The sequence below is a fragment of the Globicephala melas genome, chromosome 3, assembly GCF_963455315.2.
Source record: "Globicephala melas chromosome 3, mGloMel1.2, whole genome shotgun sequence".
Taxonomy (NCBI): Eukaryota; Metazoa; Chordata; class Mammalia; order Artiodactyla; family Delphinidae; genus Globicephala; species Globicephala melas.
The window spans coordinates 132,508,985-132,534,057 of NC_083316.1; the positions used below are offsets into that span (position 1 = coordinate 132,508,985).

The following is a 25,073-nucleotide window of genomic DNA, read 5'->3' on the forward strand; positions in this document are numbered from 1 at the left end:
GAGGAGTACCGTGAGTTTAAAATGTAAATTCATTAAGTTTTAGTATATCGCCAGTGCTGGGCAGCTGCAGTCAAATTTAGAACATTTTCATCACCTCAAGAAGAACCCGGTACAGTCACCCCCTATTCCCTATCCCTGCAGCCCTAAGCAGTCTCCTTCTGTCTCTATGGAGTTCCCTATTTTGGCTGTTTCCTATAAGGAGAATCGTATCATATGTGGTTTTTGTGTCTGGCTTCTTTTACTTCATGTTTTCAAGGTCCCTCCATTGTAGCACAAATCAGTACTGCATTCCCTTTTTTTTTTTTTTTTTTTTTTGCGGTACGCGGGCCTCTCACTGCTGTGGCCTTTCCCGTTGCGGAGCACAGGCTCTGGACACGCAGGCTTAGTGGCCATGGCTCACGGGCCCAGCCACTCTGTGGCATGTGGGATCTTCCCGGACCGGGGCACGAACCCGCATCCCCTGCATCGGCAGGCGGACTCCCAACCACTGCGCCACCAGGGAAGCCTGCATTCCCTTTTATGACTGAGTGATAGTCCGTTGCGTGGACTCACCCCATTTGGTTGATGTGTTCACCCGCTGATGGTCGTGTGGGTCTCTCCTCTCTCCCCAGACAGATTGTAATCACACTTGGCATTGAGCTGAGTGGTCCTGACCTCCTAGCACTTCCATTGCAAATAGTCAGCCTGGAAGACAGTTGCCCAGTCATCACTGGGCGAGAAAGTCCTCCTCAAGCCTATTTATATAAAATGAGACTTTCAGTCGAAGAGGACATACAACTTTGTAAAACTGTTTATACCTTTCTTTCTTTAATAAAAGCAATACGTAGGCACCATAGGTAGTTTAGGAAATGCTCCTCTCAACCCCACTCCTACACTCACCTTCCCACAGTCTCAGAAAATCATCCAACTACAACCACCAGTGGCATTTTCTGTATTTCCTTCTAGTCCTTACTTTACATTGAGAGGTTTTATAATTTTTATTTTGTTAGTAAACCATGTAAAAATAAATTTAAGAAAAGTAATTCTGGGGGGTGCGGTGGTGGTGGTGGGATGAATTGGGAGATTGGGATTGACATATATACACTAATATGTATAAAATAGATAAGTAATAAGAACCTGCTGTATAAAAATAATTAATTAAATTAAATTGTAAAGAAAGAAAGAAAAGTAATTTTACGTGGCATTAAACAACACTAAAACAAGGCAAAAATATTACAGTAACCTGCACCACCTCACTCCTCCCTGAGTCCCAAAATAGGAAACATCTTTTCACCTTGTCAAGCTATTTCTTCTGGTATTTATCTCTGTACTTCCACTAACAGCCTGATGGGGCTGTTCCCTGGTTTTTCAATTTATGGCATTTTCTATTGATTTCGTACTTTGGGAGAAAACAGTTTAGTTCTTTCATCTCTACCTCCCATTTCCACCCCCAATACACCCAATTCCTTTCTCCTATCTTCCCAAAGTGGCAATTTAACACTTTTTGGTTAAATTAACAGTTGCTCTGTATTACTATAACTGAGTAACTGTTCATTGCTGAGTCATGTGGTCTAATATGAATACATCTCTTTTCTGGCACAGCTTTTGCCTTTTTGTTTGATAAGTTTTCTATGATCCAATAAAAAAGGAGCCCTCAAACATACCAATGTAAAACTTCCTACGAAAGAGCTAATCACAATCATTATTTTATGAATTTTATTACTCTTTTTTTTCCTTGGAGCCATTCCCGCTGAAGCCCCTTTTCCTTCTCTCCAATCTGAACTGATTTGTCTCTAGATCTGTTGTTCAGTTACTGATCTGAGATATCTCATCATCATTACCCTGGGATTCCCTTTGTCCCTCTTCTGTATTGGACCCCAGGGCTGACTCTCTCTTTATATTGGTGGAGTATATCCTCCAAAGCTTTCTAAGAAAGGGATTATGGAGGAAAGTATTTCTGAGATCTTGAATATCTGAAAATGTTTCACTTCTAAATTCACTCATAGTGAGTGGCTAGAGAGTTTTAAATTGTAAATAATTTTTTCCCAGAATTTTGAAGGTATTATTCCATTGTTCTCTAGCTTTTAGTGTTGCTGCTGAAAAGTTGGATTCTAGTCTAATCCCTGTTTCCTTGTTATTTTTTCCTCTGTATAATTTTTTAATAATCGCATTATTGAGATATAATTTATATATAAACAAATTCACCCTTTAAAGTGTACACTTATTTTTAGTATATTCAGAGCTGTGAAACCATTACCACTGCCTAATTTTATAACATTTTTGTTATCCCCCCAAAAAAACCCATACCCATTAGTGGTCATTTGCCATTCATCTCTTTCCCCACCAGCCTCTGGCAACCACTAATCTACTTTCTGTCTGCATAGTTTTGCCTCTTCTGGAGATTATATTTAAATGGAGCCATATAATATGTGATCCTTTGTGACTGGCTTCTTTCACTTAGCATGATGTTTTCAGGGTTCATCCATGTTCTAGTATATATCAGTACTTCATTCCTTTATGATTGAATAATATTCCATTGTATGAATATATCATATTTGTTTATATATTCACAAATTTGGGTTGTTTCAACTTTTTGGCTATCATGAATATGCTGATATGTACATTCGTGTACAAGTATTTGTGTGGAAATGTGTTTCATTCTCTTGTGTATATACCTAGAAGCAGAATTACTGGGTCACGTGGTAACTCTACGTTTAAAAATTTGAGGAACTGTAAAAACTGTTTTCCAAAGCAGCTGCACCATCTTACATTTTCATCAGCAGTGTGCGAGAGTTGCAATTTCTTCATATCCTTGTCATCACTTATGGTCTTTTTTATTTTAGCCATCCTAGTTGTGAAGTAGTTTCTCATGGTGGTTTTGACTTGCATATCCCTAATAACTAATGATATTGAGCACCTTTTCATGTGCTTATTGGCTGTCTGCATAGCTTCTTTGGAGAAATGTCTGTTCAGATTCTTTGCCCATTTTATTTTAGGTTATTTGTCTTTTTATTTTTGAAGTATAAGAGTTTTTATATATTCTGTATCAGAAAAAGCTAACTAATTTGCCATGGTTACCAGGAAAATAGGGACTGTTTTCTAAAATGCAGCCACATTTATGAGCCAAAATGAAAAAGAGGAAAAAATTTTATTATGCATCTTGTTTCCCAGAACTGGTATATTTAAAAATATATCAATATTCAAACACCAAAAGAAAGAGTTTTTATATATTCTGGATACAAGTCCCTTATCAGACATATAATTTGAAAAAATTTTCCTCCATTCCATGGATTGTCTTTTTACTTTCTATATGGTATCCTTTGAAGCACAAAAGTTTTCAATTTTGATGAAGTTCCTTTTATTTTTCCTTTTGTCACTTGTGCTTTTGGTGTCATATCTAAGAAACCATTGCCTAATCCAAGTTCTCAAAGATTTACTCCTATGTTTTCTTCGGAGATTTTTATAGTTTCAATTCTTACATTTAGTTCTTTGGTCATTTTTAGTTAATTTTTGTATATGGTGTGAGTAGGGGTCAAACTTCATTCTTTTGCGTGCAGATGTCCAGTTGTCCCAGCACCAGTTGTTGGAAAGCGTATTCTTTCTCCATTGAATTGTCTTGGTACTCTTGTCAAAAATCAATTGACTGTAAATGTAAGGGTTTATTTCTGGGCTTTCAGATCTCTTTCATTGATCTATATGTCTTTCTATATGCCAATACCATACCATTTTGATTACTGTAACTTTGTAGTAAGTTTTGAAATTAGGAAATGTGAGTCTAACTTTATTCTTTCGTTTTCATCTGTAGAATCTTATAGTCTCATCTCTTTATCACAGTTTTTCTGAAGTTTCACTGTAAGGCATCATGATAAGGGCCTTTTGCATTCATTGTTTGGGACACTAAATAGGCCATTGCAGTGTGGAAATACAAGTTCCGTAGGTCTGGGAAATTTTCTTGAATTTTAATTTTGATAATTTCCTCCTCTCTGTTTTCTCTGTTCTGTCTTTCTGGGTTTTCTATCTGTCAGATGTTGGATGCCCAGGAGTTAGTGTCTAATTTTCCTATCTTTTCTGTCTTATTGCATATCACTTATTTTTGTTCTGCTTTATGGGATATTTCCTTAATTTCAGTTTTCAACTCTGTTAGTATTTTTTATTTTGTCTATAATATTTTAAATGTCCAAAAGCTCCATCTTGTTCTCTGAATGTTTCTTTTTTTTTAATCACGCCCAACCCTTGTGTCGTGAATGTGCTATCTCCACGAGAATATTATTGTTTTTTTCAATGAGCTTTACTAAGGTATAATTTACATTTGGTAAGCTGCATCCATTTAAAGTGTATAATTCACAAAGTTTTGACAGTTGTATATATACCTGTGAAACCAAAAACACAAGATGCAGAACATTTTCATCTCCCTTTAAGGCTTCGTATGCCATTTGCAATCCATCCTTCCCTCCATCCTTGGCCCTAAACAATCACACCTTTTGTCACCATAGATTTGTTTTCATTTTCTACAATTTTATTTAAGTGGAATCATATAGTATGTATTTTGTGCGTGTGGCTTTTTCACTCAGCATAATAATTTTGAGATTCATCCACATTGTTTCTTGTATCAATAGTTTGTTTCGTTTCATTGCTGAGTATTTTTCCATTGCGTGGCTATTCTACAATTTGTGTATCTATTCAATTGTTGATAAACATTGGGCCATTTCCAGCTTTTGGCCAATGTAAGCAAAGTTGCTTTAAATATTTGAGTATAAGTGTTTGTGTAGACATAGGTTTTTATTTCTCTTGGAATGGTCATATTGGAGGTGTATGTTTAACTTTTTAAGAAACTGCCAAACAGTTTTCCAAAGCGGGTGTACCGTTTTATATTCCCACCAGTTATATATGAGGGTTCTGTTGCACACACCCTCACAGTGCTGGTGCTGTCAGTCTTATTAATCTTAGCCATTCTAATGGATATTTAGTACATCTCACTGAGGTTTCAATTTGCATTTCCCTGAAGATTAATGATATTGAGCATCTTTTCATGTGCTTATTGGCTATTCATACATCTTCCTTTGTGAAGTGTTGTCTGTTGAAATCTTTTGCCCATTTTTTACAATTAGCTTTCCATCTTCTTACTATTAAATTGTGAGAATCTTTATATATTCTAGATACAAGTCCTTATTCACAAATACGTTGCAAATATTTTTTCTAATCGGTGACTTTGTCTTTTCATTTTTTTTGGGGGGGGTGCCTTCCAAAGAGCACCTGTTTTTAATTTTGAGGAAGTTCAACTTATTTATTATTCTGTGGTTTGTGATTTTTTGTGTTCTAGCTAAGGAATCTCGGCCTAGCCCAAAGTTGCAAAGATTTTCCCTTAGGTCTAACAGATCTGCATACTCTTCTGTGTTTGGAGTTATTCTGAAAAGTCTTCATTATTTTGTCCTTCCTTTGTCCCTTATTTCCTAGTTTCTTTGCCAGCCAGGAGCCCAGATTCTTTTATGAATTAACATTCCTTTAGAGCTTCTGTCTCATTTCTGCACTATAAAGGTTCTCTTCAGCAAAACCATTAGACTGTTGGTTCTAGTGAAAATTCTTACCTTCTGAACTATTCTCACTATTTCTCCTGCCTCGAATGTTCTATTTCTTCATTTACAGTTTGGAGGAACATAAAGCCTTAGCATCTAAGCTCATTCATTCATTTACTCATTGCTTTTCAAGAAAAATCTCTTGAGGGCCCACCAGGGCCCCGGGCCCCAGGGATGGAGCCTACACAGCATGCCAGGCCTCACCCCTGCAGTGCTTACAGTCTGGTGCAGAGGGAGGAAATCGACCATGTCATGAGGGGTGTGACAAGTGTGGCAGTTGTCAGGAGGCTGATTTGACAAGGCTTTTCCCTCTGAATTCCTTTTTTTTTTTTTAACATCTTTATTGGAGTATAATTGCTTTACGATGGTGTGTTAGTTTCTGCTTTATAACAAAGTGAATCAGCTATACATATACTTATATCCCCATATCTCCTCCCTCTTACATCTCCCTCCCACCCTCCCTATCCCACCCCTCTAGGTGGTCACAAAACACCGAGCTGATCTCCCTCCCCTCTGAATTCTGAGCTAATCTAGAAGTTAGCACTTGAGGCTGACGGGGGCCAAAGGATCAGGTTTGGTAAAGCTGGACCAGAGAATGTGACTTCACTCAAGGCCACACCAGGCTTCCTATTCCTCCCCCATCCCATGAAACTTCGCACTGGGAAACAGGCAAAGCAGCTGCATAAATATACACCTCCCATCCTTGGGATGGAGAGGGGTGATTACCGCAAGGACAAGACAGGCACCCAGAGGAGAGGACACACCCCACAGGCAGACAGATCCCAAGTGAGCGCCAAGGTCAAAGTGACGCTACACGCATCCTAGTTACCTGTTTCCCCACCTCTGCAGACAGATAAGTGAGTTAAGGGGCTAGGGAGGAGGTAAATAGAAGGGCAGAAGCCTTTCCCCACAAGACTTCTATAGGAATCCTATTTTATGGACTCAAGCAGCAACTGGCCAAATCACTTCAAAAGCAAAGATTGTAAAAATTCTATAGAAAGAAGTTCTATTTGATATTGTCTGTGGGTACATGGGATGTGGAGAGACCTCTCAAAGTCAGAGTGCTGCTCAAAACATGGTCCATGGACCAGCTGCCAGTCGTCACCAGTCAGCGGCAAGATGGGGGCCGGTGCCAGAATGAAAGTCAGCTGATGGTGAGGCACACGCGCAGCATGTGGCTGACGCCTCTGCTCTGTAGCAGCGCTTCCTTGATGAGGGAGGCGGAGTGCTGATTTCTCTTCTGGCACACGTTTCCACCCAGCCGTGAACTGACACTCTGAGTAGCACTCGCTGGCCTCGTGCTTCAGGATGTCTCCTCCAGCACCCCCCCGGAGATGTGGTGAGGGTACCGGACAGACGGGTATGCCAAGGCACAGTGAGCCTGACCTCGATCTGTGCCTGGCCAGGTGATCGCCATGATCAAAGGCCTGCAGGTGCTCATGGGCAGGATGGAGAGCGTCTTCAACCAGGCCATCAGGAACACCATCTACGCAGCCCTGCAGGACTTTGCCCAGGTGACCCTGCGTGAACCCCTCAGGCAGGCAGTGCGGAAGAAGAAGAATGTCCTCATCAGGTGGGTCTTCAGATGGCCTTTTTCAGGGGGCCACATCCAAAATCGGGGGTGCTGGGTGCAGGCCACAGAGGACGTTCCCAGATCAGTCAGCTTCCAGGGAAGTGTCTGAACACAAACGGACCTTCCAGTGAGTTCCAGCAAGTCCTATGAGGCCCTTTCAGGAGATTGGACGTTTGGGATGAATTAAGCCTCCATCTCTGGGTTTGGAGCCCATATCCACCACTGTCTAGCTGTGTGAACTTAGTCATGTTACTTACCTTCTCTACACCCCAGTTTCCCTCATTTGTAAACTGTGGATGATGATGGTACCTACTCCCTGGGCTGTTGGGATGATGAAATGAGATAATCCGTGTATAGACCTAAGCACACAGCAGCATGGAGCAAGTGTGCCACAGATATAAGCTATTATTCAAGTTTTAAATATACAGAGATTTAAATGGACTAATGAAACTGTCCTGTAAGCAAAAAGAAAACTAGCCATCCTTCACTCAGGTTCTCTCCCACTGTGTGGCCTCAGAGCTGAGTTCTCAGACAGCCAGTGGGCCTCAGAATCACCGGGGCACTTGTAAAATGCAGACGTCTGGGCTGCACCTCCAATCTGTTAAGCCAGCATCCCTGGGGATGGGGCCCTGGAGTGAGCATGTTTCACAAGCGTGCCAGGAGTTCTAAGGCACGTAGTCCTGGAACACCATGGCCTCTAGAAACAGGCTTGCAGTGCCTCTTTCCAGCTGGTCTGAATCCAGGTTCTTCCTTCCCCAGTGTCCTACAGGCAATTCGGAAAACCATCTGTGACTGGGAGGGAGGCCGAGAGCCCCCCAATGACCCGTGCTTGAGAGGGGAGAAGGACCCCAAAGGTGGATTTGACATCAAGGTGCCCCGCCGTGCCGTGGGGCCCTCCAGCACACAGGTAAGCGGCTCCAGGCACAGGCCAGCTCTGCTGACTCAGAGGCCAGCCAGGCTATGGTAGGTCATCCTGGCTGGACCATGGGGCAGTGGGGCTGGGGGTCCTCAGGCAGGAGGGGCAGGGTCAAGCGGCTGCTCTAGTCTTATTCTGCCATCTTGTTTTGATATAAGAGGAAGGACCACTGACTTAAGATTCAGGAGACCTGGATTCTAGTCCTAGATACCTGTGTGACCTCGGGCACGTTACACAGATCTCTTTGTGCCTCAGTTGTCTAATCTGGCAAAGGGGGGTAATACCAGGACCGGCTGTCCTAGCCCTGTGAAGTGCAGGTTCCAAAGTATAGGAGAAGTTTAAAGTGAAATCTGTATGCATCTATCCTGTCCCTGTTTAATGAACGCTGACCCCCGCTTCCCCTGTAGTGATGTCCTAGCTTGGGAATTCCTAAGTTCTGCCTCTGACTTGCTGCGGGATCTTGGGCAAGTGCCTTGACCTCTCTGAGCTCTGGTTATCTTCTCCGTTAAATGAAAACTTTGGATGAGATCACGTTACTGACAAAACACCGCTTTTGTTATTCCCCGTACCCCCCGCCACCAACATCACAAGTATCCAAAGCCCTCAACCACTTAGAGAAAGTCTAATAATCAGAGATATTCAGAGTTGCCAACCGGAGCTTTTTCAACAGCGAGAGGTTGTCTGTGGCTTATCCAAAGTAGTCGGTAGAATTACAGAAAAAAAAAGTAAAGAACCTAGTCATCTTAGTTAAATCCTTGCCCCCTACTTAAGGGTAAATAGTTTCTGGTAGGCTTTTTGAGCTATTGAGAAAAAGCATATGGACCCATTATAGCTTTTAAAGGTCTTACAGGCCCCCAAAGCCCCAGGCTGGGAACTCCAGCTTCACATGACCTTTAAACCTCTCTCATCTCTGAAATCCTGATTCCTTGAATCATCTGAGATGAGCCATCTGAGGCCCACCCCTGACGCTTCTCACTGTATGTGTGTCTGTGTCTGGGCACGGGGTGGGGGCAAGGAGGCAGCACCCGGGACAGCTGGGTTCTCAGCACTGGCATCGTAGCTTCCCTTGGCCCGCAGCTCACAGACCCCTTTGCACTTTTCTTGCCTGCTCAAGAGACATGGAACTTCTCAAGGAAGCTTCTACAGACGGTTCTGTGTCATGCCAAAGGCTAGAGACCTTTCCAGTCCAGAATGGCTTGGAGGGGCTGAGCAGGGCTTCTGGGTGTTGCTTCCAGGCGAGGCAAAAGAGAAACTGGAAAGGAGGAGGTTGCAAAAGGGGGCCAACAGGCAGAGAATGAGAGAGGGGTGGGGGGCAGGGAGGGAGAACGGAGCATTTATAAAGATAATATGAGAAGGAGTGTCACCAACAGTTAGGCCCCCCGACACCCCCAAGTCATGTTAGGGTGGCACAGACACACTTCATAGACTCCTAGACAGTCAGCTTGGAAGAGCCCTTAGAGACAAACTAGTCGCAAACTAGTTCCTCCCCCTATTTTGCAGATGGGGAAACTGAGGTCCAGAGAGGGGAAGTGACTTGTCCAAGTCACAAGGTGAGTTTAGATGGAGGTGGGACGAGAACCAGGTCTCCTGACTCCCACCCTGGGGCTCTGTTAGGGCCTTGGGAGCACAGTAGACGTGGCATCTGGCAGAGCTGGGAGGTTACTGTTCTGGTGAATTAAATGCTTTGTTTAGTAAAAGTAGGTGGGGAAAACGTTTCCCCTCTTAGGGATGAAATGGTTTTTCAAATCGTTAGAATTTGGTACCAATCAGTCGACACCCACACAGACTGGATTGAAGACTCCTCTCTTGGAGGCCTCCAAAGGCCGTCATTAGAGCAGTGCCTCTCGAGTCTTAGGGATGGTCAGCCGTGCCCACCGACAGGGTTGCAGAGGGTGGGCTGCCTGATAAACCAGCAGCCCCGTAGTTCCTTCACCACAAAGGAAAGTGCTGTGCCAGGGATGGCGTGCCACTCCTTTCTGTGGCCGTGCTGCCCAGCCCAGGCCAGGCGCGTGGTGGGTGTGGTCCTAGAGAAGATCAGAGGCGGCCAGCATGGACGTGGTGGCAGAGGGAGGTTGGAGCATCTCAGAGGTGGTCGGCAGATGGCCTCTAGCAGTCGTGGCGGCTTTCCCACCGTATACAATACCTCTTGCTTTTCTCTCTCTCTCTCTCTCTTCTCTCTCTCCCTCTTCCCTGTCTCTCCTGCCCTCCCATTCCCTCCTCCTCTCTCCTATCTATGTCTTAGGCCTGCCAGTGGTCCCCGCGGGCTTTGTTTCACCCCACTGGTGGCACACAGGGCCGAAGAGGCTGCCGATCCCTGGTATAACACCGCCTGGCTGGGTTGGTTGGGTACCCTTCTCCAGGAGGCAGCAGGAATGGACTAGCCTGGCTGTTCACGGCCCCTTCCAGCCCTAAGATTCAAAGACACATGATGTGGAAAGATGTAGATTAGCACTTGCGCCCTTTGCACTTAAGGCTCTCTGTAAGCAGGAGTTAATTGTCTAGTAGGCCTCCTGTGTAAGTACCGATCTTCACCTGCTATCCACCCAGCATTTCGGCAAGCTGTACCATGCAGCTGATACCTGCAGAGGCGCTGTCCCTCGGTCTTGAGGGTCGGAAACCTGAGGTGGTGGGGGGCTTGCTCTGATCCTACCCCATTTCACAGTTCCTTGGAATGTCAGAGCTGAAAGGGACTGGTTGGAGAAAGCATCTGGTGCAACCTCCTCACGTTAGCAGATAAGAAAACTGAGGCCCAGAGTGGGACTTTGTTGCCCAAGGTCACACAGAAAGTCAGGGGCGTACCTAGCCTTGAACCCCATTCTTTTGACTCTGAGTTCAGTGCTCTACCCCTGGTGCCACCGTGGCTGTCCAGTAAAGCAGGGAGCGACTCCAGGGTGACATGGAATGAGGTTCTCCTCTGATGCCCACGGCCTGGGCCAAGCAGAGCAGGCAGGACCCTGGGCCTTGAAAGACCTGGTATTACCAGGTCCTCCCACCCGGGAGGCCGCCGGCCCCAGGCAGAACATCCTGCCAGGCTGGCCAGTCTCCCTCTTGAAGGTTACACATTCCAAATTTACTTCTCCAACCCTAAACTGGTGCTTCCTTAAGACAGTGCTTTTTAAGGGCAGATATCTTCAGAAAAAAAGAATAGAAACACAGCACAAAGCAACCTTTTCCCCTGGATGGAAGGCCAGCCCCTGACCTTCCCATCTTCCTTTCTTTTTCAAGCTGTACATGGTGCGGACCATGCTTGAATCGCTCATCGCAGACAAAAGTGGCTCCAAGAAGACCCTGCGGAGCAGCCTGGATGGACCCATCGTCCTCGCCATAGAGGACTTCCACAAGCAGTCCTTCTTCTTCACCCACCTGCTCAACATCAGTGGTGAGCCACCCTGTCGGGGGCAGGGGGAGGGCTCCTAGGGACTAGAGCGTCTAAGGCTGTCGGGCCAGAAGTTGCAAAGAGACGTGATCATCTACCCAAAGGGGCACATTTTGCCACCAAAGAAAAAAGGCACACTTTCCAGTAGACTCTGGGAAAGGCCAGGCTCAGTCCAGCTATTCTGACTCAGCTAAATCTGGTAGATATTCGTAGCTAATTTGTTATGAAGTTCCCAGTAAAGCGGGATCACAAACAGGTGACACCCTCAGACACACGCAAGGACCAGGTCAGCCTTTTGTTTTTAAGCAGCAGCGCTGAGCTGATTAGTGCCCGTTGCTCCTAGCAAAGGAGGCTCCCGGACTGCACCTGGATCCCAAGTCCCCTGCTCCACCTCTCCTGTTGGTGGGATGCATGTGCACGTGGGACAGGGGTGGGGAGTGGAGGGAGAGCAGCATCCCAGGGTCCTGGGAGGGGCGATGTGTCTGTTGGTATTGAAAAGAGTGATCTTAAACAGCCCAAACTTCTCCATAGGGAGCAGCCTAGGAAGGGTCTTCAAGACCTCTGTAAGGGACCCATAATTATCACGAGCAAGGGTCATGGCTGCAGTCCAGTTAAAAGCGGGCACTCGTGGATCTGTCTTGACACTTACAGCAAGCACACTTTGACACTTAGCTAGCATGTTTTCAGGATGGCTTTGTAAGGACACGATGGAAATTGTAGGGGCATCTAAAGCTCTAAAACATCACTGCCCCCCGACACACACACACACACACACACTGCTGGGTGAACAAACATTGTCTTCTTTTTTTTTTTTTTTTTTTGGCCACACTGCACAGCTTGCGGGATCTTAGTTCTCTGACCAGGGATTGAACCCACGCCCTTGGCAATGAAAGCATGGGATCCTAACCACTGGACCACCAGGGAATTCCCCAAACACTGTCTTCTAAATAGACGTTAGGCTGGCCTTCAGGTACAGGAGAGCAGGGTCTACTGATCGAGTCATTTTCGTCAGTACCTGCTCTGTACCTAGCACAATGAAAGAAGAATAAAAGTTTAAAAAAACCCAGTAAGAGCTAAGATCTTCAGGTGCTTCTGATGTGTAACCCAAGGCTCTCTCCCTTATGCTTCCAGAAGCCCTGCAGCAGTGTTGCGACCTCTCCCAGCTCTGGTTCCGAGAATTCTTCCTGGAGTTAACCATGGGCCGGCGAATCCAGTTCCCTATTGAGATGTCCATGCCCTGGATTCTAACAGACCATATCCTGGAAACCAAAGAACCTTCCATGATGGAGTAAGAGGCAGGGTTGGGCCAGCAAGGAGGTTCCCGAGGTGCAGGTAGAAGGCAGTTCGCCAGCCAGCGAGCCCTGTTCTTTCCAGAACTTTTCAGATGAGGCAGTGTGCCCCACCCAGGATCAAATCACCACCAGATGTGACTCAGCCTTGCAGAAAGGTTCAGAAATCTACCAGCCCAGCTGCCCTTCCCAGGCTCATAACAGCCACGCTGGGAAAATTATCATCTCTGGGGATAGGGAAGCTAATGGCCTTAACGGCCACCAGATTTCTTTTAGTCCCAGACTGATTTTTTTCAGGCCTTGCATTTATTAACATCATGGACTTTGCTTTCTGTGGGCAGACAGTAAAGTAAGTCATTCCTAAGTGGAGGCTGGAAACATCCTAGACCCTGAAAGGGTCTCTTTTTCCTAACTCTGAATTTGTTCACCCAGCTGTTCATATTTCCTAAGCAAGTTTAAATCTGCCTGCCTTAAGAGAGATCATTAGTGAGCTACTGGCCGTTGTTTTTCCCTCTTCAGATACGTCCTCTACCCTTTGGATCTGTACAACGACAGCGCCTACTATGCTCTGACTAAGTTTAAAAAGCAGTTCCTGTACGATGAGATCGAAGCTGAGGCAAGTGATTGTTTCTCCTTTTGTTCTTCTAATCGTGTTCCAAGAGTCTGGACTCTTCAGGTCTCTAGCTGGGCACAAAGTGGGGTGTCTTAGTCCATTTGGGCTGCTGTAATGAGATACCACAGACTGCGGGGCCTATAAACAACAGGAATGTATTTCTCACAGTTCTGGAGGCTAGAAGTCTGAGGTCAGGGTGCCAACCTGGTCAGGGGAGGGCCCTCTTCTGGGTCCCAGACTTCTTGCCATGTCCTTATATGGTGGACGGGGCCAGGGAGCTCTTTGGGTCTCTTTTATAAGAGCACTGATCCCATTCACGAAGGCTCCATCCTCGTGACCTCATCACCTCCCAAAGGCCCCACCTCCTAATTCCATCACCTTTGGGGGTTAGGATTTCAACACATGAATTTTGGGGGGCCACAAACATTCAGACCATAGCATGGGAGATCAGTGACTTGCTTTGGACACTGACCTTTGTAAACATCAGTATCATCAAAAGGGACCTAGAACAGATGTTAGTCTTTCTTTTTCAGATGTTCAGGGATGGCAAACTTTAGAACTGCATGGGTAAAATTAATTTCTAATGGGTCTTTTACAGTTGGATTAATTGGCTAATAATAATAACAGTAATGCTACCTATCAATTATTATATGTTTACCATTTGCCAGGTATAGTACTAAGCACTTTATGGACATTTTAAATAGTCTTTACAGTAATTTAAGAAGTGTATGCTACTGTCTATTTTACAGATAATAAATCTTAGAGTGTTCAAGTATCATTACCTCCACATCACACAGCTTATAGAGTCTCATTCTAGCACTGGTAGGATGGAAATAGCCATCCTGTCACCTATGAAGCTGTTGAATGGTCGCTCAAGGGCTTTATTTCTGAAATCGTCAGGAAAGGCTGGGATATGCTGCAGTTACAGACAATCACACGTTCTTAGTAGCTTGGGGCCAAAAGTTCATTTCTCCATTGCATGTTGGCTGGAGGCTCTGTTGTATGTAGTCTTTAATCTGGGACCCATCTGTGATATTCACTAGTTGCCATGGCAGGGGGATGTGTCAGGGTGAATCATACTCTGATACTTAAAGCTTCCACCTGGAAGTGACACATGTCATTGGTCAAAGCAAGTCTCATGGCAGTGCCTCCTTTCAAAGAGGAGCGAGGAAGTACAGTCCTACCACGGGCCAGCAAGGACCAGAAATGGGATCAGCAGGGCTAAGGACTATGAAATATCTCAATTGTGTCATCTGGAAATTGGAATGAGAGTCTCTGCTCCACCTAAGTACATGGGATTATATAAATGTAGAATGAGGCCAATTGTCACACAAATACAAGGCATTCTTATTTATAAAGGAAAGATGTAAGTGTCTTAGGACAAGCATTACCACCAAATTAGTTTGAAAGTTTATGTATTTCAAAGAAAATCTAGTACAGATGCTGCTTTCTTTCTAAATCTTCCAGTTGCTATGGGAGTTGAAAACCTTGATGGACCCCAATGCAAATCTATCCTGTTTGTCTCCTGAGCAGTACACAAACTTGGAAAGAAAGATTCCAGTAGACAAGTTAATTGGTTGCATCGCAGCTTGGACAGGTCCATTTTCCAATAAGATTTTAGATAGTCATGTTCTCCAACAGGTTGAAAACAAAAAATCTAGAGTGTCATATGTCCAAGTGACATTTTAAAAATAAATGTAGGGGCTTCCCTGGTGGCACAGTGGTTGAGAGTCCGCCTGCCGATGCAGGGGACACAGGTTCGTGCCCCGGTCTGGGAAGATCCCACATGCCGCGGAACGGCTGGGCCCGTGAGCCATGGCCTCTGAGCCTGCGCGTCCGCAGCCTGTGCTCCGCAACGGGAGAGGCCACAACAGTGAGAGGCCCGCGTACCACCAAAAAAAAAAAAAAAAAAGTAAAGAAAGCACACACATAAGCCCTGGATAACACTGGAGGCCATGGAGCAGAAGTATAGATTGAGACTCCGAGCTCATGGCCTGCCCCCCTTTCTCTTTCCATCTTCAGACTCTGTTCTGAACCAGGAAGGGCCTATGTGTGGATACCCAAGCTTTATCTTCCTCCTGTGCCCCAAAACGATGGCCCCTTGGCCAACCCCAGGCCCTAGGGGTACACACACCTGCAGTGCAGTGCACCCTCAGGGAGGAACCCAGGGAAAAGAGCACACAGGGCCTGGAAGGGACTTGGGCTATTTGGGCAAGAATATTCAAAGCTGGTTATAGAAGGGGGGCATGAGTTGGGCACCCCACCCTGGATCCTACGGGTCCTTTGCCTGAAGGAGGCCCCCTTAGGGATCCTCGAAGCTCAGACTCCAGGGCAGAGGCCTTGGTTACGTGTGTGTGAGGACAACACTGTGTTTTTATGTTCAGAATAACATTTAGTGTGTTAAATAAAAGATATGAAAGCTCTTTGAATAAAGAGTTAACCTTATGGAACTGGGAGTTTGGTGCAAAAAGGATTGAAGACTAATCACCTAAATACAGTCTATTTCCTTTGAAGTTATACTGTTACCCTGCTACTATCAGAGCCCATCTCTTTATCACCCCACGTTTGCCCGTTCCCTGCTCTTGCCGTCATTGGAGGATTTGCTTTCGATCCTCTATGTCTGCTGTGAACTTTCCTCTCACCTCAGCATCACATTCTTACACTGACATGTTGAAACACTGAAAAGGCAAGACGGTCTCTTATTCATTAAAAACCAAAGATTTTTAAGCAAACTGGTTTTAAAAAGGTTTTTAAATTTTTAATGACCATCAACTTCTTCATTTGCAAAGCAAGGTAAAGTAAAATAAAAGGAAAAGACAAGAAATTCTATTGGGAGAGATGAGGGGACTGATATATGTAATTACAGGATGTGAAGCCCTATCTGTGGCGTTCCCCCTGGGCAGGCACCTTGTAACAGCCAGGAGGGGACCAGTGGGGACAGTGGTTCCTCAACAGCTTTTTGAATTTTGCTTTCTTTGTGCCTGGTTGAGGACCTTGAGAGCGAGAGACCAGACTTCCCAAACTTAGTTGGCCACAGAATCTTCTTTTTTTTTCCTGCAAAGCATCTTGCTTCACCTCACACTTCAGGCAGTCCTGCACCACTGCCCCCTTCAGTTGCTGAAATTTCTCTAATAAAGCCGGACAGACACCATTGACATTTCCTGCTTCTTCTTCACCAGGTGAACCTGTGTTTTGATCAGTTTGTCTACAAGCTGGCGGACCAGATCTTTGCTTACTACAAAGCAATGGCTGGCAGGTATGAGAGCCCCAGGGCTATGTGCAGCAAAGCTTCCTAAGCTTGCCACCTGGAAGGCAAGGTTCTCTGTTGCAAAACCTCCCTTCTCCTTTAGGACCTAAGGAAATCTGAGTGATTCCGTGGGCCTGGATTTGGTGCTAGAATGTAGGAGAAAGGAAAATAGGCAGATGTGGTGCTAGATCTCATGGAGCTTACAGTCTAGTGAGGAAAACAGACATTAATAAAAACTACCGAATGCACAGTGTCAAGGGAGGTTCCTACGAAGGACAAGCTAATGGGAATATATGACAGTTAAACCTGAACTAGTCTTTGGGATGGGTAACTGGAAGGGCTGTCCCAAGAAAGTAACGTTTGAGTTCACATCTGAAGTTGATAGGACTTGATTAAGTAAAACTGGGTGAAGAGTAGGGCTAGAAATTGCAGGCAAAACAAACTACTTGTGCAGAGTCCCTGTGGCTGAAGCATAAGATGAAGAGCATGCCTACTCCTACTTCGTAGGGCTGTTGAGAGGATTAATGTGAATTAGGACACGTAAATGTCTCATTCACGGACCACGGCGTGGGCAGGCTGCATGGTAAAGCTGGGCAGGTAGGCAGGGCCCAGGTCTTGCGGCCTTGTAGGCATGTGTCCTAGGAGTGGAACCACGGGATAGTTTCCACAGTATGACAGTGACCCAGTTTGATTTTTATTTTTAGAAGTTTGATCTTTTAAAAACATTAAACTGTAGAGAACGGGTTGGAGGTGAGCAAGAATGGGAGTATGAAGGCCAGACAGAAGGCCAAGGAAGAGGAGAGGTCTGGGCATGCCAAGTTTTACAGGCTTATTGGTATTGTCAGTATGGGTTGATTTAGACCACTGAGAATTCCTGGGTTCGAGGAACCCATAATAGTACTGGTCGAAAAAACCCTGCCTACATAGATAGATAGATAGATAGATAGATAGATAGATAGATAGATAGATAGACAGAGATATTTCCCTTTTTATTGGAAATCCAAATGTACCAACCAGTAGTTTCAAGGATTGTTACTTTTTTCCCTACAATAAAAATTTGCTTTGTTTTGCTTTCAACAACTTGAGTTGTTCTGATGGAGTTCAGACAGGAGGTGGTATACAGATGCACAAGTGTCTGTTAACACAGAATGTGCATTAAATGAAGTGAATGGGGCTTAAGGATGTAAACTATAGAAAGCATATGCATAGGGTTTCAGGGAAAGCGCAGAGAACACAGCCTTTCACAAAGGAGTCACTTCACAAGTGTCTGGATTGAATTGCATGGGGTTCTAACAGTGAGCTGGGCTTCCAGCTTCTCTAAGATAATTTTCAAATATGCTGGTCCATTGTCTGTGGAAACAAACTCAGACTTGTCAAACCCTGGGTCCTCTATATATTTAATTTACAAAATATCCTTATCTGAAATAGGAATCTTAATCTATCCCTCCTTATAAGATCAGTGGTTTGTCAAAGATACGGGAAGTTGGGGGAGATTGCGAGAAGTTGGGAGAGTCAGAGAGCACAGGAGGGACAGAGTGATCTAGATTATTGGTGTCCATCAGAAATATAATGCAATCACAAATGTTGGGTTACAGATGTAATTGTAAATGTTTTAGTAGCCATATTTTAAAAATTAATTTAATACTATATTTTATATAATCCATTATATCTAAAATATTATAATTTCAACATGTAACCAATAAAAAGTTATTAAGGAAATAGCTTTCAATGTTTTTTTCCTAAGTCTTCAACATCTAGTGTGTATTTTATACTAATAGCACATCTCAGCTTGGACCCGCCACGTTTCAGGTGCTTAGTAGGCTCACCTGGTGGGTGGCTGATGTATTGGACAGTGTAGATTTAGATGATGTCGCTTTCCTGCTTAAAAACTTTCCGTGGCTTCAGTTACATCTAGAAAACATCTGACCTCCTTACTGTGGCTTATATCGTCCCACATGGTCTGGCCCCTAGACTAACTTTATAAATTCATTTTTGCACCATACTCTCCAGCACACCTGCCCCTTATCTACACTGACCATTTTTCCTTTTTCTCAACGTACCAAGCTAATCATGCCTGAAAGATTCTTCCCCCAGATCTTTCCATTTTTAGCATTTAGGTCTCTGCCCAACAGAACCTCTTTAGAGAGGCTTTCCCTGACCTCCTAACACCAAATGATCCTGTTTTATTATTTTCAGAGCACTTATTACTCTGCAATCCATGGCTCAGTGTAAAAGATCATAATAGAATATCTAATTCATAGGATTGTTGTGAGATTCAGAATGACTCTCTGCATGTACGTGTATGCCTGGTGAATAGTAAATACCATGCAGGTATTTACTATTATCTGAAATTATTTTATTCCTCTGCCTATTTATTTAGTATCAGTCTCTTTACTAGAACGTAAGCTCCATAAGGACAAGAACTTTGTATCCTCGGTACCTAGAATGTTTCCTGGGATATACTAAGGAGGGACTCAATTGCTTTTATGGTGAATGAATAAAAGCAAGAAAGCGTCTCAACTTCTGTGTTGCCTGTCTTTAACGCAGAAATTCTATTTCACATATTGAGCTTTTGGGGCTGAAAAAAATTAGAAGAACTTTGCTCTAGATCAGAAAAAAAATATTTAAAAAATATGAGATAGCACTTCATGAGTAGATTCTGTCGTTTGAAATGCACGTGGCTGGGTGATTGATCACCATTCACCGTCATGTTTACTGGCCTTATTTCACTTTTATCCCTTCCAGTGTCCTGTTGGATAAACGTTTTAGGGCTGAATGTAAGAATTATGGAGTCATCATTCCATACCCACCATCCAACCGCTACGAAACGCTGCTGAAGCAGAGACACGTCCAGGTATGGTGACAGAGGTGGAATGGGCAGGAGAGAGGAACTGTGACGTTAGCCTAGAGATTGGAAGTCTGGACTGCTTACCATCTTCCCTGGGTATTGCCCCACGTGGGCTGCTGACCATGGATATAACACCTCCTCAGAATCTTATAGTCAAGAGGCATTGGGCTTCCTTTGGTTCAAGTTCTAGGCTTCTCAGCCCAGCTGCCATTCACCTCTGATGAGTAGCGGCCACCTTTGTCCTCCCATCATAAGCTGCAGCCCACCTCCTTCAGTCGGGACTAATGTTCAGAAATGGGTAAATCTACCCCTGAACAGGGCCCATTATGGTTTGTTTTTATGGAGTTAGTCTCTGTTAACATTTGACCCCAGATGTAGAGGAAATTCTGCCAGGAACTAGAAACATATCCCTGCTTAAAGATGTTCACGTGAGCCTGGCAGACAAAAATAAGAGATGCTCCAGCAGACCTTGCATCCTACTCCTAAGCCCTGCTGTCAGCCACACAGTGTTGAAATGGCCTTCATGCTGTGACCTCTGTGTGCTTATCCTGTGGTTCACGTGTTTGTGGAGAAGACTTGGGTGAAGGGAAGCAGGGCTGAGACTGAGAAGATGCCCTGGATAAAGAGGAGAGGATTTCCCCTGGAAGCCCTGGATATTCCCATTGCTCTGAGAAATCTAAGAGAAATGGAGAATCGTAAGAGGAAAAAAACATTTTCACCTCTGCCAACAGTAAGGGCTCAAAGAGAGTTTTTCCTTCAGCCTCTTAGAAGATTACAGCTATCAGTTACCAGTGCAGCTAGAATTAGTCACAGGACATGAATCTTGAGGGCTCTGTGTGTGCTATAAGGAGCCTTAGTCAGTTGGTGGAAAATCTCTCCCAAAAGGGAAGCAGAAAAAAATAAAATAGTTGAGAATAATCCTTGGGCACCTAGCGAAGTGCAGTGCATACAACAGGTACTCAATAAATGTTTATTGCTATCTATGTAGCATCTGCAGTAATGCCCACGTGTACCCCAGTGGAAATTATCCTAAGCTATATTTTCCAGCCTGTAGTCAGCCTTTCTCCTCATGCTTTTAAATTCATCCCCATAAAGGTACATGGTAGGCCCTTGCTGGGGGGACTGCTACTCCCTGGTGACTCTGAACTGGGGCACAGGACGGATACAGGAAGAACTTCAAGGGTAGATTCAGGATGTCAGCAATGCATGGGGTACCAGAGTGTGTCCTGAGCCTCTTTCTACAGTCTGAATGCATCGTATTTTTCCTCAACTTTTTTTTTTTAATATATCTTTATTGGAGTATAATTGCTTCACAATACCGTGTTAGTTCCTGTTGCACAACAAGGCGAATCAGCCATATGCATACACATGTCCCCATATCCCCTCCCTCCCACCCTCCCTATCCCACCCCTCTAGGTCATTGCAAAGCACCGAGCCAATCTCCGTGTGCTATGCTGCTGCTTCCCACCAGCCAACTGTATTACATTCAGTAGTGTATATATGTCCATGCTACTCTCACTTCACCCCAGCTTCACCCTCCCACCCCATGTCCTCAAGTCAATTTTCTGTGTCTACCTCTTTATTCCTGCCCCTGCAAGTAGGTTCATCAGTACCTTTTTTTTTTTTTTTTTAGATTCCATATAAATGTGTTAGCATACAGTATTTGTTTTTCTCTTTCTGACTTACTTCACTCTGTATGACAGACTCTAGGTCCATCCACCTCACTACAAATAACTCAGTTTCGTTTCTTTTTATGGCTGAGTAATATTATATTGTATATATGTGCCACATCTTCTTTATCCATTCATCTGTCAATAGACATTTAGGTTGGTTCCATGTCCTGGCTATTGTAAATAGTGCTGCCATGAACATCGTGGTACATGTCTCTATTTAAATTATGGTTTTCCCGGGTATATGCCCAGTAGTGGGATTGCTGGGTCATATGGCAGTTCTATTTTTAGTTTTTTAAGGAACCACCATACTGTTTTCCATAGTGGTTGTATCAATATACATTCCCACCAACTGTGCAGGAGGGTTCCCTTTTCACCACACTCTTGCCAGCATTTATTGGTTCTGGATTTTTTAATAATGACCATTCTGACCTGCGTGAAGTGATACCTAATTGTAGTTTTGACTTGCATTTCTCTAATGATTAGTGATGTTGAGCATCCTTTCATGTGTTTGTTGGCAATCTGTATACCTTCTTTGGAGAAATGTCTATTTAGGTCTTCTGCCCATTTTTGGATTGGGTTGTTTGTTTTTTTGATATTGAGCTGCATGAGCTGCCTGTATATTTTAGAGATTAATCCTTTCTCAGTTGCTTCGTTTGCAAATATTTTCTCCCATTCTGAGGGTTGTCTTTTTGTCTTGTTTATGGTTTCCTTTGCTGTGCAAAAGCTTTTTAAGTTTCATTAGGTCCCATTTGTTTATTTTTGTTTTTATTTCCATTTCTCTAGGAGGTGGGTCAAAAAGGATCTTGCTGTGATGTATGTCATCTAGTGTTCTGCCTATGTTTTCCTCGGAGAGTTTTATAGTGTCTGGCCTTACACCAAGGCCTTTAATTAGTTTTGAGTTTATTTTTGTGTATGGTGTTAGGGTGTGTTCTAATTTCATTCTTTTACATGTAGCTGTCCAGTTTTCCAAGCACCACTTATTGAAGAGGCTGTCTTTTCTCCATTGTATATTCTCGCCTTCTGTATCAAAGATAACGTGACCATATGTGTGTGGGTTTATCTCTGGGCTTTCTATCCTGTTCCATTGATCTATACTTCTGTTTTTGTGCCAGTACCATACTGTCTTGATTACTGTAGCTTGGTAGTATAGTCTGAAGTCAGGGAGCCTGATTCCTCCAGCTCTGTTTTTCTTTCTCAAGATTGCTTTGGCTATTCAGGGTCTTTTGTGTTTCCACACAAACTGTGAAATTCTTTGTTCTAGTTCTGTGGAAAATGCCAGTGGTAGTTTGATAGGGATTGCATTGAATCTGTAGATTGCTTTGGGTATACAGTGATTTTCACAATGTTGATTCTTCCAATTGAAGAACATGGTATATCTTTCCATCTGTTTGTAGCATCTTTAATTTCTTTCATCAGTGTCTTATAGTTTTCTGCATACAGGTTTTTTGTCCCCTTAGGTACGTTTATTCCTAGGTATTTTGTTCTTTTGGTTGCAGTGGTAAATGGGAGTGTTTCCTTATTTTTCTTTCTGATTTTTCATCATCAGTGTATAGGAATGCAAGAGATTTCTGTTCATTAATTTTGTATCCTTCTGCTTTACCAAATTCATTGATTAGCTCTAGTAGTTTTCTGGTAGCACCTTTGGGATTCTCTAAGTATGGTATCATGTCATCTGCAAACAGTGACAGTTTTACTTCTTCTTTTCCGATTTGGATTCCTTTCATTTCTTTTTCTTCTCTGATTGCTAAAACTTCCAAAACTATGTTGAATAATAGTGTTGAAAGTGGGCAACCTTGTCTTATTCCTGATCTTAGTGGAAATGGTTTCAGTTTTTCACCATTGAGAACGATGTTGGTTGTGGGTTTGTCATATATGGCCTTTATTGTGTTGAGGTAAGTTCCCTCTATGGCTACTTTCTGGAGGGTTTTTATCATAAATGGGTGTTGAATTTTGTTGAAAGCTTTTTCTGCATCTATTGAGATGATCATATGGTTTTTATCCTTCAGTTTGTTAATATGGTGTATCACATTGATTGATTTGCGTATATTGAAGAATCCTTGCGTTCCTGGGATAAACCCCACTTGATCATGGTGTATGATCCTTTTAATGTGCTTTGGATTTTGTTTGCTAGTATTTTGTCGAGGATCTTTGCATCTATGTTCATCAGTGATATTGGTCTGTAGTTTTTTTGTGACATCTTTGTCTGGTTTTGGTATCAGGGTGATGGTGGTCTCGTAGAATGAGTTTGGGAGTGTTCCTCCCTCTGCTATATTTTGGAAGAGTTTGAGAAGGATAGGTGTTAGCTCTTCTCTAAATGTTTGATAGAATTTGCCTGTGAATCCATCTGGTCCTGGGCTTTTGTTTTTGGAAGATTTTTAATCACAGTTTCAACTTCAGTGCTTGTGATTGGTCTGTTTATATTTTCTGTTTCTTCCTGATTCATTCTCAGGAGGTTGTGCTTTTCTAAGAATTTGTCCATTTCTTCCAGGTTGTCCATTTTATTGGCATAGTTGCTTGTGGTAATCCCTCCGTATCCTTTGTATTTCTGCAGTGTCAGTTGTTACTTCTCCTTTTTCATTTCTGATTCTATTGATCTGAATCTTCTCCCTTTTTTTCTTGATGAGTCTGGCTATTGGTTTATCAATTTTGTTTATCTTCTCAAAGAACCAGCTTTTAGTTTTATTGATCTTAGCTATTGTTTCCTTCATTTCTTTTTCATTTATTTCTGATCTGATCTTTATGATCTCTTTCCTTCTGCTAACTGGGGGTTTTTTGTTCTTCTTTCTCTAATTGCTTTAGTTGTAAGGTTAGGTTGTTTATTTGAGATGTTTCCTGTTTCTTGAGGTAGGATTGTATTACTATAAACTTCCCTCTTAGAACTGATTTTGCTGCATCCCATAGGTTTTGGGTCGTCGTGTTTAGATTGTCATTTCTTTCTCGGTATTTTTTGATTTCCTCTTTAATTTCTTCTGTGATCTCTTGGTTATTTAGTAGTGTATTGTTTAGCCTCCATGTGTTTGTATTTTTCCACAGATTTTTTTCCTGTAATTGATATTTAGTCTCATAGCATTGTGGCCGGAAGAGATACTTGATACGATTTCAATTTTCTTAAATTTACCAAGGCTTGATTTGTGACCCAAGATATGATCTAACCGGGAGAATGTTCCATGAGCACATGAGAAGAAAGTGTATTCTGTTGTTTTTGGATGGAGTGTCCTATAAATATCAATTAAGTCCATCTTGTTTAATGTATCATTTAAAGCTTGTGTTTCCTTATTTATTTTCATTTTGGATGATCTGTCCATGGGTGAAAGTGGGGTGTTTAAGTCCCCTACTATGAATGTGTTACTGTCGATTTCCCCTTTTATGGCTGTTAGCATTTGCCTTATGTATTGAGGTGCTCCTATGTTGGGTGCATAAATATTTACAGTTGTTATACCTTCTTCTTGGACTGATCCCTTGATCATTATGTAGTGTCCTTCTTTGTCTCTTGTAATAGTCTTTATTTTGAAGTCTGTTTTGTCAGATATGAGAATTGCTACTCCAGGTTTCTTTTGATTTCCATTTGCATGGAATATCTGTTTCCATCCCCTCACTTTTAGTCTCTTTGTTTCCCTAGGTCTGAAGTGGGTCTCTTGTAGACAGCATATATATGGGTCTTGTTTTTGTATCCATTCAGCCAGTCTATGTCTTTTGGTTGGAGCATTTAATCCATTTACATTTTAGGATATTATCGATATGTATGCTCCTGTTACCATTTTCTTAACTGTGTTGGGTTTTTTATTGTAGGTGTTTTCCTTCTCTTGTGTTTTCTGCCTAGAGAAGTTCTTTTAGCGTTTGTTGTAAAGCTGGTTTGGTGGCCTAGCACCACTTATTGAAGAGGCTGTCTTTTCTCCATTGTATGTTCTTGCCTCCTTTGTTGTAAATTAGGTGCCCCTATGTGCATGGGTTTATCTCTGGGCATTTTATCTTGTAGCATTGATCCA

General features: G+C 43.2%; 1 protein-coding gene across 3 annotated transcripts in view; it reads left to right on the forward strand.

Moving 5' to 3' along the window:
* The window catches only part of CYFIP2 (cytoplasmic FMR1 interacting protein 2), a 131,683-nt gene that overhangs the window by 44,452 nt on the left and 62,158 nt on the right, over positions 1–25,073 (forward strand). For 2 of the 3 annotated variants that reach the window (XM_060296541.1, XM_060296542.1), the window contains exons 14-21: positions 6,959–7,125; positions 7,885–8,032; positions 10,284–10,358; positions 11,267–11,420; positions 12,549–12,705; positions 13,226–13,322; positions 16,499–16,575; positions 19,312–19,420. In XM_060296541.1, the coding sequence (XP_060152524.1) occupies positions 6,959–7,125; positions 7,885–8,032; positions 10,284–10,358; positions 11,267–11,420; positions 12,549–12,705; positions 13,226–13,322; positions 16,499–16,575; positions 19,312–19,420 (984 nt within the window). The remainder of the gene's footprint in view (positions 1–6,958; positions 7,126–7,884; positions 8,033–10,283; positions 10,359–11,266; positions 11,421–12,548; positions 12,706–13,225; positions 13,323–16,498; positions 16,576–19,311; positions 19,421–25,073) is intronic. The other variant, XM_060296543.1, reaches the window with a different exon arrangement.